Source organism: Jaculus jaculus, chromosome 11, assembly GCF_020740685.1.
Source record: "Jaculus jaculus isolate mJacJac1 chromosome 11, mJacJac1.mat.Y.cur, whole genome shotgun sequence".
NCBI lineage: Eukaryota > Metazoa > Chordata > Mammalia > Rodentia > Dipodidae > Jaculus > Jaculus jaculus.
This window is the reverse complement of record NC_059112.1, coordinates 17,306,795-17,326,098: the sequence shown is the minus strand read 5'-3', so window position 1 is coordinate 17,326,098 and position 19,304 is coordinate 17,306,795. Positions and strand designations below refer to the sequence as shown.

The following is a 19,304-nucleotide window of genomic DNA, read 5'->3' as shown; positions in this document are numbered from 1 at the left end:
CCAATGAATTTTATGTCTGCATCTCCCTGTGAACTCAGTTTCTAAGACCTAACACTTTAGATGTCAAAAAGATGGGCTGGAGATACGGCTTAGTGGTTAAAAACACTTGCTTGCAAAACCTGTTGGCCTGACTTCAGCTCCCTATGCCCATGTAAGGCCAGATGCACAAAGTGATGCATGCACCTGAACTTCATTTGCAATAGCAAGAGTCCCTGGTATGCATTTAAAAAAAGGGGGGAGGCTGGGGGGATGGCTTAGTGGTTAAGGCATTTGCCTGCAAAGCCAAAGAACCCAAGTTCAATTCCCCAAGACCCACATTAGCCAGATGCACAAGGGAGCGCACGTGTCTGGAGTTTGTTTGCAGTGGCTGCAGGCCCTGGAGTGCCCATTTTTTCTCTCTCTCCCCCTCTTTCCCTGTCAGATAAATAAAGAAATAAATAAAAATATTTGTTAAAAAGGAGTCCCTGGTGTGCTCTTTCTCTCTTGCTATTTCTGTCATAAATAAATAAATAACATGAGAATACTCTGGATTAGAAAAATTGTTTTAAAAAAACAAAAAAAGGAAGGAAAAAGGAAGAAAGAAATAGCCCTAAATCACACCTATACCTAGAGGCTGAGCTCACATTTAAACTGAGTTCTGATTATAGAAACTTTGCTCAAAGAAAATAAATCATACCGAATAGTATATCACTACATTATAATTTTTTTTTTACCTCTGGATTAATGGTGAAAGTTTTAGTAGACTTTCCAACACTGAGAAGATCAAATATTATTTCTTTCATTGCAAAATCCAAACGTTCCTGGGGGAAAAAGCAAATCAATTAATAGATCGCTATCTGTCTAGTATAGATCGGTAAGTGTAAATTATGTAAGAATTATATGTTATGTTGGTAACAAACAGTTTTCTGCCCCTTAATAGGTCCACACAGAATAACAGAAGAAAATGCATATGAATTAAGGCTAACATAAGTTTAAAACGTTACCTAACATCAGGTGGTTTAAGGAAACCAATAGTATGTTTTAAACACTCATTTGTCAACATCATATTGAAACTCTATGTGCCTAGAGAACAAAGAGGGCGGGAAGACAGGACTCCAAGAACGACTGTTTCCCAGGGAAGAATAATCATTAACCGAGAAGACTCACAGATATGAGAACAGTTAGCAGAGTGTGGGAGAGAAGGGATTGATGCAGAGGTGTGGGCGCAGCCTTAGCTGTAAAGGCCAGCAGCACAAGCTAAGGGTGCGTTCTGAACCCCAGATCCAGTCACAATCTGCTTCATTCATCCTTTTCCAGTTATACTTAGCTAATTATCATTTCATCTGTGCTCCAGTAATAGAAATGTTAGCATGTTGCTAGATACGTCAAAATATTTTTTTAAATTTATTTATTTGCAAGGAGAGTGTGTGTGTATGCGTGTGAATGGGTGTGTCAGGGCCTCTAGCCACTGCAAATGAATTCCAGATACATGTGCCACTTTGTGCATCTTGCTTTATAAGGGCACAGGGGAATCGAACCTGAGTTGTTAGACTTTTGCAGGCAAGTGTCTTAATTGTTTAATTAACTGCTGAGCTGTCTCTCCAGTCCTGAGATCATGAAAACCTTTAAAGCTCTAATTTCTTGCAACAGATCACCTGGGGGCTTGTGTGAGGGCCGCGGTGAGAGGAAGTACTCACCTGAGCAATGAACTGAATAATCTTCACAAATATATTGAGCGGCGTGTCGCGAGGAACCACACTGCGAGAGCCCTTCGGGAAAAGTGCCGACACTATGCTCATCAGACGGCTGCCGCAGAAAAATTCATTCGCAGTGAGGTTGGGGCAGTAATGGCACCATTAGCAAAGCATTCTTCTGTCCTTCATGCCTACATAATTTAGATTTCCCCCCCAAATACCTAACTGAAATTCTACTAGTATGTCTTTAAATAAGATTTTATTTCATTAATTCATTTTAGAGCTGGGGATGGGACCCACAGCCTGAACACATACTCTAAGGATCATTCTCATAGTCAAGACATGGACACACACACACAGAGACTTTAGAGAGAGACAGAGAATTGACATGCCTGGGTCTCAGCCACTGAAATTGAACTCCAGACATTTGCGCCACCTAGTGGGCATGTGCGACATTGCGCTTGCCTCACCTTTGTGAATCTGGTTTACATGGGACCTGGAGAGTAGAACATGGGTCCTTAGGCTTCGCAGGCAAGCGCTTTAACCACTAAGCCACCTCTCCAGCCCTATTATTATACTTTTGAACACACTTATGTGTGTTGTGTATACATGTGTTTGTATGTGTGTGGGAGAACTTAGTGTGCATGTGCATGTAGAAGCCAATGGTGAGCGTCTCCCTCAATGGCGTCTCCACCTTATAGTAAGGCACACGGTCCTTCAAGTAGCATTCATAAACTAGCCAGCAAATCCTGGGGCCTCTGTCTTGGGCCCCCCCCGAACTAGGATCACAGCCATGCACCACACCTGGCGGGTACTGGGGACCCAAACTTCGACCCTCATGCTTGCATGACAGCTATGTTCCCCACTTGTGGTGGTTTAAGTCAGGTGTCCCTATCAACTTAGGTGTTCTGAAGGCTAGGTTCCTAGCTGATGGAGATTTGGGAATTAACACCTCTTGGAGGGAGTGTATTGTTGGGGGCGGGCTTATGGGTATTATAGCCAGTTTCCCCTTGCCAGTGTTTGGCACACTCTCCTGTTGCTATTGTCCACCTTATGTTGGCCAGCAAGTGATGTCCACCCTCTGCTCATGCCATCATTTTCCTCTGCCATGATGGAGCTCCCCCTCAAGTCTATATGCCAACATAAACCCTGTTTTTCCCCCACAAGCTGCTCCTGGTTGGGTGATTTCTACCAGCAATGCAAACCTGACTGCAACAGTAAAGTGGTACCAAGGAGTGGGACTGCTGCTAGACACCTGACTGTGGATTTGGCCTTTTGGAGCTGATTTTCAAGACAAATATGGGAAGATTTGAAACCCTGGACTAAGAGATGCCTTGCAGTGCTGTAAGTACAGCTTGATGGACTATTCTGGTCAGAGTTGAAAGACCTGAAGGCAGTAAGAACTATGGACTGTGAGGTTTGGCTTATGAGGGTGAGAAAAAGCTTTGCCTGGACTGGGCTAGCAGTTGAGTGAGAAGCTTGCTCTTGTGCCCATGTCCTGAGAAGTTGTGCAGGGTTGCTTTGCGTAGAAATGAACTGGTGTGAGCAGAGGGATATGGCACAGAAAGAAAAATCTTTGGGTGAACTGCTGCTGGTTCAGCTGTAATTGAGAAATTACAACCTTTGAGATTGGGCCAGCTGACCTGCACTGGGGCAACAGGAAGAATGTAGATTCTTTTGGAGGGGCCTGAGTGCTCAAGGAGTGTCCTTTTCTTCAATGTCTGCTTTATTCCCCCTGGATTAACAAATTGGCATGCTACCTGGTACTGTGGAGTATAAAAATGCAGGAAAGAGGGTCATTGAGTTTGCTACAGTCTTGTGTTTTGGAAATGGCCATGGGCAGTGTGAAGCAGGTTTGCTGGGTGCCAGCATGGAGACCCAATGGAGCTGTGAGGATGAACGTTGGGTTGCAGTAGAGACCCAGTGGAGATGCCGGGACCATGAGATGGCTGCTAAGGAAAGCTGCCGGCCCGATGATGTTTTCCATGGCTGTGAGTAGCCTAGCTGGAGGGGCGGAACTGGAATGCTTATTGTTCGTTAGAATTATCGGATGTGGAAATTTGTCACTGGCTAGAGTTGCTGGACTTGAAGCTACAGTTTGATGTTTGCCCTGGTTGTTTTAAATCTTGTATTGGCTGAATATTTCTTTGCTATGCCCAATGCCATCTTTTGCAGTGTGAGTATTTATTCTGTGACATTATGGGTCTTGGGGGGATTTTTTGGTTATTATGGCTCAGTTAAAAGATCCTGGACTATGGGGATATTTGAACATCACTGGAATTGATAAAAGCTATGGGGACTTTTAAAGTTGGATGAATGCATTGCATTTTACATCATGTATGGTTACCAGTTTATGGGGGCCTGGAGCAGAAAGTGGCGGTTTGAGTCAGGTATCCCCCACAAACTTAGGTGTTCTGGATGTTAGGTTCCCCAGCTGATGGCAATTGGAAATTAATGCTTCCTGGAGGCAGTGTGTTGTTGGGGGTGGGCTTATGGGTGTTATAGCCAGTGTCTCATTGCCAGTGTTTGGCACACTCTCCTGTTGCTGTTGTCCACCTGATGTTGGCCAGGGGGTGATGTCCACCCTCTGCTTATGTCATCGTTTTCCCTGCCATTATGGAGCTTCCCCCTCGAGTCTGTAAGCCAAAACAAACCTCCTTTTTCCCACAAGCTGCTCTTGGTTGGGTGATTTCTACCAGCAATGCGAACCTGACTGAAACACCACTTAACCGTCTCCTCACCCAAGATGTTAAATGCAATTTAAAACAAAGGTACTCACCTTTGAGTTACAGTGTTGCTTTCACATTTTATTCTAATAACATAAACCCACAATAATCTATACAAAGATTCCAGTGCAACTCGAGACATTTTAGGATCTTTATTCTGTTTAAAAACAAAAGAGAATAATGATAAATTCAGTAAGACACGTGCAACCACATGCACTTGAACATCAACCACGTACAGCCCCAACTTACTTTTTATTTATTCATTTATTTATTCGAGAAAGAGAGAGAGGAGAGAATGGGTGTGGCAGGGCTTCTAGCCACTGCAAATAAACTCCAGATGCATGCGCCACCTTGTACAGCTGGTTTATATGGGACCTGGAGAATTGAACCTGGGTCTTTAGGCTTCACAGGCAAATGCCTTAACCACTAAGCCATCTCTCCAGCCCCCAACTTACATTTTTTGGATTCAGTCTAAGAGGTTTAAATGTATCCTAGCATATTCAGTATGTGGTGAGTACAGAGGGCTCAAAAGTAAACATGGATAGAACAGTCCCAAGCCCTGCCTCCCGCACTCAAGACTGAAGACAAGAAATATTAGAATTCTATTAATGTGTCTAAGAACTTGACCATGACACACACACACATCAAATTACTTAGGAATGGTTCATGCCATCTTGTAGACATATTGACAGAGGATCTTTCAACTTTATTGGCAGCCCATGTGTGGTTCAAGTTTGCAGTACCAAATGATATTACAGTCAACTGCACTTGTGAAATAACGCCAAATATTACTGAAAGCCTATTCTGTTTAAAAAATATTTTATTTACTTGCATGCAGAAATAGACAGACAGAATGAGTGTGCCAGGGCTTCTAGCCACTGCAAACGGACTTCAGATACATGTGCCACTTTGTGCATCTGGCTTTATATGGGTACTGAGGAATAAATATCGAACCAGGATCATTAGGTTCTGAAGGCAAGTGCCTTAACTGCTGAGTCATCTCTTAAGCCCTGAAAGCATATTCTTATGAGTGAATTTGGACCAGAGAGCTAAGGGTCTGATTCTGAAACCAGAAACACCTGGGTCAAACCCAAGCCCTGCCCCTCGACTCCCCTATACCGTCTGGTCAGCATGTCTCTAAAGCAGAAAGAGGACTGTACCTACCTCATCATTAAGAAAGCTAACAGCTGGGCTGGAGGGATAGCTTAGCAGTTAAGGTGTTTGCCTGCAAAGCCAAAGTACCCAGGTTCAACTCCCCAGGACCGACATAAGCCAGATGCACAAGGTGGCACATGTATCTGGAGTTCATTTGCAGTGGCTGGTAGCCCTGGTGTGCCCATTCTCATTCTTTCTATATCTGCCTCTCTCTCTCTCTCTCCACACTCAAAGAAATAAATAAAGTACTTTTAAAAAAGCTAAGAGCTACGAGGTCATGAGACTAGTACCAGGCACAGGCTGAATGTTCATTAAGCATTGGGTGTAATAGCTCAAATTTTTACTGAGATGCAGAATGATATTATTTAAATTAGCAATATGATCTTATAATCAGAAAACTTTTTATTTTTTGGTGTGTGTATGTGTTTTATGGTTTTTGAGGTAGGGTCTTGCTCTAGCCCAGGCTGACGTGGAATTCGTTCATTATGTAGTCTTAGGCTGGCCTTGAACTTAGAGCAAACCTCCTACTTCTGCTGCTTGAGTGCTGGGATTGAAGGCGTGTGCCACCATACCTGACCAGAACACCATCTTACTTTAACCACAGCTCTATCAATGAACTTTTTCTTCATTTTGTTATAAAAATTGAATTTCTCTTCTGGGATGCACAGAAGATACTTCCAGGAAAAAAAAAAAAAAGACTTACATTTCCTAACAACCTTTGAGACGTTACTGGATCCTCACAAGCTGGAAAAGGAATGAAAAGTTCTAGGGCACTGCTCTCTGGTATCCACCCAGTAATAAGAAAGGCCCTCCCCCATACCACCCCCCAAAATGTTGCTGATTATTTAGGGTGAACGCTGTGCAGCCATGTTACCTTAACCTGAATGTCACTGGTAGCTTTGGAGAATTAGCTTCCAGTGGTTTATTTTTACTTTGCCCCAAACTAATTCCAGTACCTTCTTGAAGAAAACGAAATGTCTCCTTAAGAGAGTGTAGGTAATCATTCTGATCTGATTAGTTCATGTCTGGCGTGTAATTAAAAAAATAAATTGGGCTAGGAGTGGTGGCGCACGCCTTTAATCCCAGCACTCAGGAGGCAGAGGTAGGAGGATCGCCATGAGTTTGGGGCCACCCTGATATTACATAGTGAATTCCAGGTCAGCCTCGACCAGAGTTAAACTATACATCAAAAAAAAAAAAAAAAAAAAAAAAAAAAAAAAAAAAATTGAATTTATCAAATGGCTGATCATGTAATGAGATTTAATTGCAAATTTTGTTTTTCTTTATGTTTGTTTTTTAGATATAGGGTCTTGCTCTAGCCCACACTGACGTGGAATTCATTATATGTTCTCAGGCTATCCTTGAACTCACAGTGATTCTTCTACTTTGGCCACGGGGGGTCGAGGGCTGGTACTAAAGGTGTGTGCCACAACACCTGGCTAATTTGCTGAGATTAAAGTTGAGGCTGGCCTTGAACTCATAGTGATTTTCCTACATTTGTCTCCCGAGTGCTGGGATTAAAGGCATGTGCCACTATGCCTGGCAGGGACCTCTAAATTTAAAAAATGTTTTAAGAAGCTGCAGATGGTTCAGTGGTTAAGGTTCTTGTCTGTAAAGCCTAATGACTGGTGTTCTATCCCCAGTACCCATGTAAAGCCAGATGCACAAAGTGACACATGCTTCTGAAGTTTGCCTGCAGTGGCTAGTGGCCCTGGTACACCCATTCTCTCCCTTTCCCTCTCTCTCTCTCTCTGTTGGGTGGGGTGGTACAGTGGAGGTAGGAGGATTGATGTGAGTTTGAGGCCAGCCTGGGACTACATAGTGAATTCCCAGTCAGCCTGGGCTAGACCCTACCTTGAAAACAAAATCTTCTAAGAGATATATAGCTGGGCGTGGTGGCACATTCCTTTAATCCCAGAACTCAGGAAGCAGAGGTAGGAGGACTACCGATAAGTTCAGGCCACCCTAAGATATAGTGAATTCCAGGTTAGCCTGGGATAGCATGAGACTCTACTTCAAAAAAACAAAATCAAAAACAAAAACTATATATATATATACATGAATGAGAATTGGTTTTTATGTGCTCATCAAGCAAACATCTCATTAAATTGTATTTATAAATATTAAAAAACATCCACCTAAATATTTCTATTCTATTTCACAAGAGCTATGTTCATATGAGTGATGATGAAATTGTTTGGATGATCTTGTTTTACTTTTCACACGTGTGTGGTGTGTGTGTTTCTATGTATATGGACACTGTTATGGGGAGAGGTGCATCTGAACCTGTGTAAAGTGCATGTGGAGGCCGGAGGTCCAAGTCAGCTGGCCTCCTCAATTGCTCCCCAATGTAGAGCTCACTGATTGGGCTGGACGAGTTAGCCAGTAAGCCCCAGGAACCCCAATCTCCACCTCCCCAGTGCTGGGGTTCCAGGCATGAGCCACCAGCCATGCCTGGCTTTTACATGGGAGCTGGGGATCTGAACTCAGGTCCTGCTGCTTGTGTGGCAAACACTTCACTAACTGGGTCATCCTCCCGGCCCACGTATCTCATTTTAAATAATGAGACATATGACATTAAACAAAACTTGGTTTTAAACTTACTGGGTGGACTGCTATGATCACACAAAGCATAAAACAACAGAATGAGAGTGAGGAAAGTCTCTATGAAGGGTTAAGTCACCACGAGCTCTGTTACATATGTACACCTAAAATGTATTCTCCTACAATATTGTTAGGATTTGAATAAATGTGCCCCATAGGTTTGAATTTCAAACACTTATTTCACATTTCTTTTGTAATAATATTAAAACATCCTAAATGAATTTGAGCCTTAAACAAAGATGTATTATTCTTTAGTCATAATTGTGGCTAAATTTGGATAGATTATTAAATAAATAAAAACAATCAAAAGACATGAACAGACAATGAAGTTGATATATCAGTCACATATGACCACACTAGCCAGGCATGGTGGCACACACCTTTAATCCCAGCACTTGGGAGGCAGAGGTAGGAGGATCGCCGTGAGTTTGAGGCCACCCTGAGACTACATAGTGAGTTCCAGGTCAGCCTGAGCTAGAGTGAGACCCTACCTCTAAAAACCAAAAACAAAAAAAAAGACCACAGTAGCCACCCACCTATACATATCTATTCCCTTTTCTAATGTCAATTAAAAAATTATTAGGAGGAGCTGGAGAGATGGCTTAGTGGTTAAGGTATTTGCCTGCAAAGCCTAAGGACCCATGCTTGACTCTCCAGGTCTCACATAAGCCAGAGGCACTAGGTGATGCAAGTACGCAATGTCACACATGTACACAAGGCGATGCATATGTCTGGAGTTCAATTGTAGTGGCTGGTGGCCCTGGTGTAACAATTCTCTTTCGCATAGAAAAAAAAAAAGTTTATTAGGGGTCTGAAGAGATGGTTTAGTGATTAAGGCACCTGCCTGCAAAGCCAAAGCACCCAGGTTTGATTCCCAAACACCCATGTAAAGCCAGGTACACAAGGTGGCGCATGTGCCTGGAGTTCGTTTGCAGTGGTGAGAAGCCCTGGTGCGCTAATTCTCTCTCTTTCTCTCTCTTAAATAAATAAATAAGATATTAAAAAAATATTAAGGGGCTGGAGAGATGGCTTAGCAGTTAAGCACTTGCCTGCGAAGCCTAAGGACCCCGGTTTGAGGCTCTACTCCCCAGGACCAATTAGCCAGATGCACAAGGGGGCGCACGTGTCTGGAGTTCGTTTGCAGGGGCTGGAGGCCCTGGTGCACCCATTCTCTCTCTCTGCCTTATTCTCTCTTTATCTGTCACTCCCAAATAAATAAAATAAAAATTAAAAAAATATAATTAGGACCCCAAACCAATAGAGTAGAAGTTTCAGAAATTCATTTGGCAAAACCAAATTTAAATTTTAAGCTCTTCTCTCTGTAACTACACTGGCAAAAACCAATTCTCTTACTATGTGTGTGGTGAGCATGCCTGTGGAGGCCAGAAGTCAACAGCAGGTATCTTCCTCGATTGTTCTTCACCTTGTACTTGAGACACTGTCTCTCACTGACCCTGGAGCTCACCAATTCAGCCAGACTAGCCAGCTTGCCCAGTGCGGGCATTACCGATCTAAGTCACCATGTGTAGCATTTATTAGGGATCCACATTCAGATCCTCGCGCTTGCCCATCAAATACTTTACCCACTAGGCCATCTCCCAAGCTCTAAAACTGTTCTGTTTCGTGTTTTTAAATTAAATTTAGGATAGTTAGATAATATAAGCTTAATACAATGTTTTTAAAAAATCAGCATTCAATATCACTTCCACCTCTAAAATGCATCTTTTTAGGGTAACAGAAATAGTGAAACTTTGGAGGACAGCTCCTGATGTGTGTGGGCTACTCTTGCTTCCATAGTACAGTGGGCACGTTCAAATAAATACCACAGACATGCAATGCAACCATGGCGTAAAGGGAAACAAACAAACAAACAAACAAACAAATGCCACGCTCAAAGGAAATAAAGCAATACTTTACTCGGTCATGTGGACACCACTCACCTGAAGTGTTTCTATTTGTTTTCTGATACTGTTGTTAGATGGCATCTAAATAAAGCAACGTGAGACAGCAAACGTGAACATGAGATGCAGCACATGCATGTTAGATGAAAATAAGCACAAAACAAGACAGCTCTTCACCAAGGTCTCTATTTAGAAGAAATCTGAAATTGCCAAGATAGTGGCCAGAAACGCTAAGAAAAAAAAAAACAGGCATTCCTATAGTCTGGGCATCCTAGAGCATACCTACGACACTCAAGCTTTAAAAACTTCCTAATGATTCCATCTAACGCCCTCACTGATAGGTGAGTTCAAACAACTTGGTATTTTATATTTTTAAAATTGTATATACTATAATAGGTTATACTTTTAGTCCCTTCCCCTACTCCCGTTTCCCTAGGCGCTCTCCTCTCAGTAGGGATACGTATTCATGAAGGCCTCAGCCAGTCAACTTTTAAAATCTACTCTAATTATTTCTCGCCCTGCCTTTTTTTGAGATAGGGTCTCCCTCTAGTCCAGGCTCACCTGGAACTCACTCTGTAGTACCAGGCTGGCCTTGAACTCACAGCGATTCTCCTACCTCTGCCTCCCGAGAGTGCTGTGATTAAATGTGTGTGCCTATGCCTGGCTTACTCTGATTATTTCTTCATCTCTTAGTAATTCTTCAGGAACTTTAAAATCACTTTTCATATGAGAATCTGAATTGACTAAAGATAATGGGTGTGGGAAATTAGCAAATTCTGTCTGGGACAAAACTTAAAAAATTACTTGTTCATTGGAAATACAGTGACATCCTTTCATATGCTCTAAGTATGTGGTAATAAAAGCCATTTTTTTCATGACCACACATTAAAAACTTGCACTGTAGTTTTTGAAAAATGTGTATCTAAAAGTGGCTAGAAAATTCATCATGCTTATTCCCATGACTTGAGAGGATAATGCCTAACATACCAAAATTATAGTCAAAACGCTTCTTAAAATATTCAGCACAGTAACATTCTTTTCTGCACATTCAAAGAATAATATGGGGGACCAAAGGAGCGAGACTTGTAAAGCTCTGGACACAAAGCTATCTCTGTAGCTTACTGGCTTTCCATACAGAGGCTGTTTATCTTCTTTTAGCCTCAGGCACAATGAAAATGACAGGATATAAACAACCTGACACGGGTAATGATTAGTGTGTGTGTATATATATATGAAAAAAAAATCAGTCCTATGAAGGAGTGGTTGCAATGCATGAAAACCGCTTTTAAGTGTTTTGTTAGTTAAAGGCATTTGGATCAATTTTTCCAATCAATGAAAGAAATCAATTATAACTCTCACAACAGATAGCTAGCGTGTTTCCTTGAAATGCTCAAAGCCCATGACTTCATCTAAACAGGGCAGCCACAATATCTAAAACTGAACTAACAGGAGCCAAGTCATAAAATTTCTGCTGAATAGAGCCTTAATGTAAGTTAAGGGTTAATGGCCAAGACACTCATATTCCAAATATTCATGCTAAGTGGCTCTTCTCTCCCTTAGTCTGGCAGATTTACACAGCCATTAATGAAAACAGGCAATATGCCAGAAATATCAAATGGGGGAGAGGGAGTAAGGGCTCAAAGAAAATAGCATTTTAAATGAAGCCTTAAAACAAGCATACAAACAAACAAAAAAGTTAAGGTACTGCGAAAGTATTGCAAATGTTAGGTGGAAACGTGTATATATATATAAAAAAAAATTCCAACAAGCAACAGAAAAGTATGAATTGGCATGGATAAAACAATCTTCCAGAAACACTTAGATGCATGTCTTTAAAACCTTTCATTGGAACTGTAAAAGGACCACACTGCTTAGAAAATGATGCATTCCCTTTTAGAACCTGTATCTGGATGAATTATCAAAATGAGGACAGAAACAAATAAACTATAATTGATAAAAATTTCTTTCCTGGCGCAAGGCATAGAGTTTAATTGACTTGATTTAGTCCTGGAAATTTTCATAATCAAAGCAAAGAGGGTACATTAGTTCTTATCTGAAAATGAGTAACATCAATGTATACTTTAGAGGAAAACAATGTTTTTTACAGGCTCACATATTCCTTACTAAGAAATCAAAGCAGTTTTGAAGAGAATACCTAAAATCATAAAAAAGATATTGAGATTAAATCCAGTGAACCATGCCTGCTGGAGAAAGTAGCAGCCTTGGGCTTGATGCGTCTCCCACGAGCCACAGGACCCCAAACTGGTTGGTTCATCTCACTATTGCCAAAATACAAGGTCTGGACTCCTCATGCATGCAACAGGAAATGCAGCAATATGCGGACAAGTCATAATCGAACATTCGAACAGACTCATCAAAGAACCGTTCACGTGACATGCCAATGAGGCATTCGCCCAGGCTGACTGTGTTCTTAGGGGAAAGGAGCGGCATCTGCAGCACCTTGGGGAGAAACCAGGTCCCCTGTCTCACACAGTGGGGTGTCAGGACAAGAGGAATGAACAAGGACACCAAATGTTAGCAACAGTTCTCCCTTCGCTAGATGTCAACACTGGTTCTGGTGGGTCTCCATCTGTGTGGAGCCAGGTCCCCACATTCTCAATTGGTAGGCCATACTTACAGACAAATTTTAGTGACAGTGTATTACTGAATGAGCTTTTGTCACATGTAGTCAAATTACTGATTTTTCAAAAAAAAAAAAGATAAAACTCTTTTGAGAGATTAATAGTTTGCAATTTTTCTCGTTTTCTTTTTATTTTTTTATTTTTTTATTTTTTTTTTTTTTGAGGTAGGGTCTCACTCTAGTCCAGGCTGACTTGGTATTCATTTTGTGTTCTCAGGGTGGCCTTGAACTCATGGCGATCCTCCTACCTCTGCCTCCTGAGTGCTGATATTTAAGGCGTGTGCCACCACGCTTGGCTCTTTTTTTGGGTTTTTGAGGTAGGGTCTTGTGCTAACCCAGGCTGACCTGGAATTCACTATGTAGTCTCAGGGTGGCCTTGAACTCACAGCGATCCTCCTACCTCTGCCTCCCAAGTGCTGGGATTAAAGGCTTGCATCACCATGCCCGGCTCTTTTTTGAGGTAGGGTCTCACTATAGCCCAGTATGACCAAGAACTTACTCTGTTGACCCAGGCTGGTCTTGAACTCCCAAGTGCTAGGCTTAAAGGTATGTGTCACCACAGCTGACCTAGTTTATAATTCTTGATAGATTTATTTATTAATACATATTTCTGGATCTAAGATGATTTACATAATATGCCTTGGAAATACAGAATTTTGCATTAATACAAATTAAATTTTCTAACCAAAATTTACTCATTTCTATATAATAGTCCCTACAGAAGAAATATTGCACATAAAGGGAAAGAAATACTGCAAAAGTATTTTCCAAGCAGATAAATGCTAATTAAAGTATTTCTATTTATGATCAACACATATATATAAATGAATACATCACAGTATTCACAGGACAGAAATGTAATTATCTCTTACCTTTAAATGTGACAAACAGTTTTGTAGGAAAATATGCCAGTTATTTAAAAAAAACTGTTTCTGACTGACACATAAAAGACAGGTAATTAGTGGGTACAAGGCCTGTGAGAGACGGGAAAAGAGAAAATTAACATGCTTCAGAGAAACACACTGGACTTGTAAATGTTCCATTTATTCTCTTGAAGGAGACAATGACACAATCTTTTTTAAAACATAGCCTTCTCCGTTTCAGTAAATAAAATTCCACTGACTTCTCTGACAAAGAATGACAATGGTACAGAGGAGTCCTTAAGAATAGTTCCCTGAACTGTCATCTTCCCAAGTTAGAAATGCTCCATTTTCTTTTTTATTTTTTCAATTTTTATTTATTTATTTGAGAGGGACAGAGAGAGAAAGAGGCAGAGAGAGAGAGAGAGAATGGACACGCCAGGGACTCCAGCCACTGCAAACGAACCCCAGATGTGTGCACTCCCTTCTACATCTGGCTAACGTGGGTCCTGGGGAATCAAGTCTCGAACCCGGGTCCTTAGGCTTCACAGGCAAGCGCTTAACCGCTAAGCCACCTCTCCAGCCCTTCTTTCTTTCTTTCTTTCTTTCTTTCTTTCTTTCTTTCTTTCTTTCTTTCTTTCTTTCTTTCTTTCTTTCTTTCTTTCTTTCTTTCTTTCTTTTTTGCCCCTCATGCTCCATTTTCTCCCTGGACTAAAATAGCCCCTCATCCAATACAGTGTTCATGAATATAAAACCTAGGATCAGAGCCCAGACCAGCATTCAAGTCTCAGTGTTTTACTGACCAAGCATGTAACTTCAGGGGTTCCCTAAGTGTCTTGAGCCTCAGTTTCCAAAAGTATAAGTGGGAGGCAGAAATTGCAAATGTCCTATAGCAATGTGAGGCTTAACTTAATATAATACTTCACTAGGTGTGGTGGCGCGTGTCTTTAAGGCCAGCACTTGAGAGGCGTAGGTGGGAGAATCACTGCTGAGATCAAGGTCACCTGAGAATACAAAGTCAATTCCAGAGCCGGGACTAGGGCGGGACCTCACCTTGAATCACCAAAAAAGGATGCCAAGTACTTAGCTCAATGCCTGGCACAATCAATAGTAATTATTATTCTATTTCTGGCTTAGATGGTCGAAATTTACCCAATTCTCTAAAACTACAGAAAACTAATGTGAACTGGATAGAAAACTGGGGGGAAAATGCTTTCAACTTCTGAATAGAAGTGATACAATTAGACAGATTAGCACCTAAAAATATGATGCTTTACAATACACTGTGTTGTGATGTAAAATCAAGGGACATAGTTTAACGCAAGACTATATTCAGGGGCTGGGAAAACAGCTCAGTTCATAAAGTGTTTTATCATAAGCATGGGGACCCAAGTTTGATTCTCCAGCACCCATAGAAAAATGCTGGGTATGGAATTGCCTGTGGGGAATCTCAGTCCTGGGGAGGAAGACGCGGGAAGAGCCTACGGCGCACTGCTCAGCCAGTCCAGCCTAACTGGTGAGCTCCCGGCCAATGAGAGACTTTGTCTCAAAAAAGGTGGACGGTGGAGCGGGGCTGAAGAGATGGCTTAGTGGTTAAGATGCTTGCCTGTAAAGCTAAAGGGCCCAGGTTTGATTCCCCAGGACCCATGTAAGCCAGATGCACTGGTGTGCCCATTTTTTCTCATAAATAAATAAATAATGATGCCCAGTGGGCCTGAGGACAGGCTCCCTTCACTTGCGCCTCCCCCATATACACATGCATTAAGAAAAACTGCATTCAATTCTCTTAGCACCTGCTCAGACAGACAGGTAAGCACTCAGAACAAAGTCTGAAGAACCTATGAAAGGTGGAGGTAATAAAATAAAATTAAGACTAGAACATCAAAAGCAGAGTAGGAGAAAACATATATAAAACTTTGGCCTTGTGTTTTACACATGGGCTTCTCCAATTTCCGATTTTATACTTCTCTTCAATCCCCACAGGATTCCTAAATCAACCAGTAAAGGCCCCGGGAAGGCGGTGAGGGTTTGACAGATTTCTCAATACCAGTGAGTGCTTCTTCCTGGAGCTCAGTTCAAAAGTATTCTGGTAAAGCATCTCCACAAAGTTCTTTAAACAGGGGACATTGACTTCATTTTTAACAGCCTAAGGAAAGAGAAAGTGGTTTCAGCAGGTGAGTGAGACAAGAATCCCGAGTATGTTCTGTAAGGAAAGAAATGGGTTAATCACTCACTGAGATTCCCATGAAGGTCTCGTCATGTGTCAGATGAGCAAGTGATAAATCAATAACACACACCTGGTGTCTGCCCTGCAGAAACTCGGACAGGTGGTGAGAGCCCAGAACAGCAGGTGAGGGGAGAGCCAGACATCCGGACTCTCAGGCCCACCTGCAGGGGCCCCTTTGGACAAACTCTGCAAGGAAGTGGCCCCTAAACCGAACTCTCCAGTTTTATCTCGGGTACTGCAACAGTCTCTTAACCCCTCTGGCCCCAATTTCCTTTTTATCCCCAGAGTCCATACAGCACATTTTTCTCCCTTTTCTTTTTGTTTTTGCTCAGATCTCATCTGTTCTCTCAAGGCGAGGACCTTTCCTAACCACATCCTATTTAATGTTTTTGTTTGTTTGTTTTTTTGTTTTTCAAGGTAGGGTCTCACTCTAGCCCAGGCTGACCTGGAATTCACTCTATGTTCTCAGGGTGGCCTTGAACTCCTGGCGATCCTCCTACCTCTGCCTCCTGAGTGCTGGGATTAAAGGTGTGCGCCACCACGCCCAGCCCTACTTAATTTTTTTAAATTTATTTACTTGCAAGGGGAAGTGGTGGGGGAAGGAGAGAATGGGCATGCCAGGCCCTCTAGCCAATGCAAAGGAACTCCAGGCACGTGCACCACTTTGTGTATCTAGCTTTGTGTGGATACTGGGTAACTGAACCTGGGTCCTTAGGCAAGCACCTTAACCACTAAGCCATCCCTGCAGCCCCCACATCCTATTTGAGATGTTAACTATTTTAAACTCTCTTCTCCATTAGCAATCTTCACTCCTGTTTCCTTCCTCCGCCCATCCCCCACTTGCCATAATTTGACACAGTACACATTTCACATCTCAGTCTCTTCTGTTTGCACAGCAGAAATAAGCTCAAGAATGGGGCAGTGTTTCCTACCACACTCCTTACTCTATGCACAGAGGAGTTCCTGATACATAGAAACAACCAATGTGTCTAATGAAAGAGCGCAGAGAGGCCAGCCAGGCCAAGAGGCCCAGGAGGCAGTGGAAATGCAAACTGCTCCAGGAAGTAGGCGCTCCCTATGCGGAGGACTGCGATTCCAGGTTGCACTATGTGCCTGCAAAATTGCTGCTGACAGGGCTAGAGAGATGGCTTAGTGGTTAAGCGCTTGCCTGTGAAGCCTTAGGACCCGGGTTCGAGGCTCGGTTCCCCAGGTCCCACGTTAGCCAGATGCACAAGGGGGCGCACGCGTCTGGAGTTTGTTTGCAGAGGCTGGAAGCCCTGGCGCGCCCATTCTCTCTCTCTCCCTCTATCTGTCTTTCTCTCTGTGTCTGTCGCTCTCAAATAAATAAATAAAAAATTAAAAAAAAATTGCTGCTGACAGCCTGCCCTGCATACTGCAGAAAGGTAACCAACTTGGAAAAAAAGACATTGCAAGTCTCAGGAGGGGAAGACCTCAAACCCAATATGGCTGACGTCCCTTGAAAAGAGGAAGATTTGGACACAGACATGCACACGAGGTGATGGCCACGCGTCAGTGGATCCAGACACCAGGATGCCGCTCCTCGCAGTCAAGGGACACCAAAGGCTTCCAGTGTGCAGCTGGAAGTGAGATCAGATTCTTTCTCAACAAAGCCCTTAACCTTCTTCAGTGGGAAACAATCCATGTCTACTGTGAGGCGACCAGCTCAGTTTGAAGCGGTCCTTAGAGCAGCCCCAGCACCCAGATAGACCTAGATATGAAGCAATCGTTGTGTAATTCCCAGAATGGCACACCCACTGTCCACACAGGCTTTCTTCCTACACTGCTCCTTGATGAATTACCTGACAGATACTCACACAAAGGTCGAAATGTACATGAGCCCTTGGGAGGCATCAGTGGTCATTCACTTCCGGGAGAAGAGGAGCCCTTGCTAACACTAACGTAGGAGAACTGGCTCGTCTTTATAAGGTCAGCCTGTTTTGTTTTGTGTATTTGAACTAGAGTGGAGAACGAGAGGATGGACTCAAAGCAGCCTGTAATTCATGATTTTTGTTTGTTCTCATTAAAAATAGATCCTTCAGGTCTGGATAGATTTTAGATTTGCTTAGTGGTTAAAGCTTGCTGGCAAAGCCAAACAACCCAGGTTCAATTCCCCAGGACCCACGTTAAGCCAAATGCACAAAGTCATGTTATGAGTTTGGAGTTTGTTTTCAGTGGCTAGATGCCCTGGTGTGCCCATTCTATCTGCCTCCTCAAAACAAGCAAGGCAAATTCTTCAAGTGTTTAGCTATAAGTAAATAATCAAGGCAGGCTTTAAAATGATGCCGGGGGTGAGGGCTGGGGAACTCAGTAATTAAAGGCGCTTGCTTGCAAAGCCTGCTGGCCTGGGTTTGATTCCCCCGTGTCTATGTGAAGAGAGATACACAAAGTGGCTAGTGTGTCTGTAGTTCATTTGCAGTAACATGCCTTGGCACACCATACTTTCTCTTTCTTCCCAGGAAATAGAAACATACACACACACACACACACACACACACACACACACACACACACACATATATATATATATATATATTTTTTTTTTTTAAATATGCCTTGGGAGACTGAGGTAGGAGGATCACTTATGACTTCAAGGCCATCCTGCAATTACAGAATGCATTCCAGGTCAGTCTGGGCTAGGGAGAGACCTCACCTTGAAAACAAACAAACAAAAAAAAATTATGCTAGCTGGGTTTGGTGGTGCATGCCTTTAATCCCAGCCCTTGGGAGACAGAGGTAGGATTGCCATGAGTTCGAGGCCACCCTGAGACTCCATAGTGAATTCCAGGTCAGCCTGAGCTAGAGTGAGACCCTAACTCGGAAGAAAAAATAAATAAATTATGCTAACCACTGTAATCAATATGCCATTTTTTTAAATTTATTTTTATTTGAGAGCGACAGACACAGGGAGAAAGACAGTTAGAGGGAGAGAGAGAGAATGGGTGCGCCAGGGCTTCTAGCCTCTGCAAATGAACTCCAGATGCGTGCGCCCCCTTGTGCATCTGGCTAACGTGGGACCTGGGGAACCGAGCCTTGAACTGAGGTCTTTAGGCTTCACAGGCAAGTGCTTAACCACTAAGCCATCTCTCCAGTCCAATATGCCATTTTTTAAAGTTTATTTTATTTATTTATTTATTAGAGATGGAGAGAGAGGGAGAAAGAGAGGATGGGCACGTGAGGGAATCTAACCATTATAAACAAACTCCAAATGCATGCATCAGCTTGTGCATCTAGCTTATGTGGGACCTGGGGAATCAAACCTGGGTCCTTAGGTTTTGCAGGCAAGTGCCTTAACCGCTAAGACATCTCTCTAGCCCCAATATTCCAAATTTTTAACTTTCCTTTCTAAAAACAAATCCTCTGGCCATACCACCCTTTTAAACAAGCTGTATGTGAATATTGTCAATCTAGTAATATAAACATATAGGTCACAAATCACTTTTCAAATGAAATCTAAAGCAGTTTAATTTCTCCATATGAAAATAAGTTTCATTTCTTT

The 19,304-nt window shown here is 42.5% G+C and overlaps 1 protein-coding gene across 9 annotated transcripts in view; it reads right to left on the bottom strand.

The window, feature by feature from the left end:
* Fryl (FRY like transcription coactivator) overlaps positions 1 to 19,304 on the bottom strand; it is a 297,939-nt gene that overhangs the window by 115,906 nt on the left and 162,729 nt on the right. For 5 of the 9 annotated variants that reach the window (XM_045130376.1, XM_045130379.1, XM_045130384.1 and 2 more), the window contains exons 12-17: positions 15,608 to 15,706; positions 13,573 to 13,674; positions 10,099 to 10,143; positions 4,453 to 4,556; positions 1,677 to 1,785; positions 714 to 800 (exon numbers count right to left, since the gene is read on the bottom strand). In XM_045130376.1, coding sequence (XP_044986311.1) covers positions 714 to 800; positions 1,677 to 1,785; positions 4,453 to 4,556; positions 10,099 to 10,143; positions 13,573 to 13,674; positions 15,608 to 15,706 — 546 coding nt within the window. The remainder of the gene's footprint in view (positions 1 to 713; positions 801 to 1,676; positions 1,786 to 4,452; positions 4,557 to 10,098; positions 10,144 to 13,572; positions 13,675 to 15,607; positions 15,707 to 19,304) is intronic. The other 4 variants (XM_045130380.1, XM_045130382.1, XM_045130383.1 and 1 more) reach the window with 1 other exon arrangement.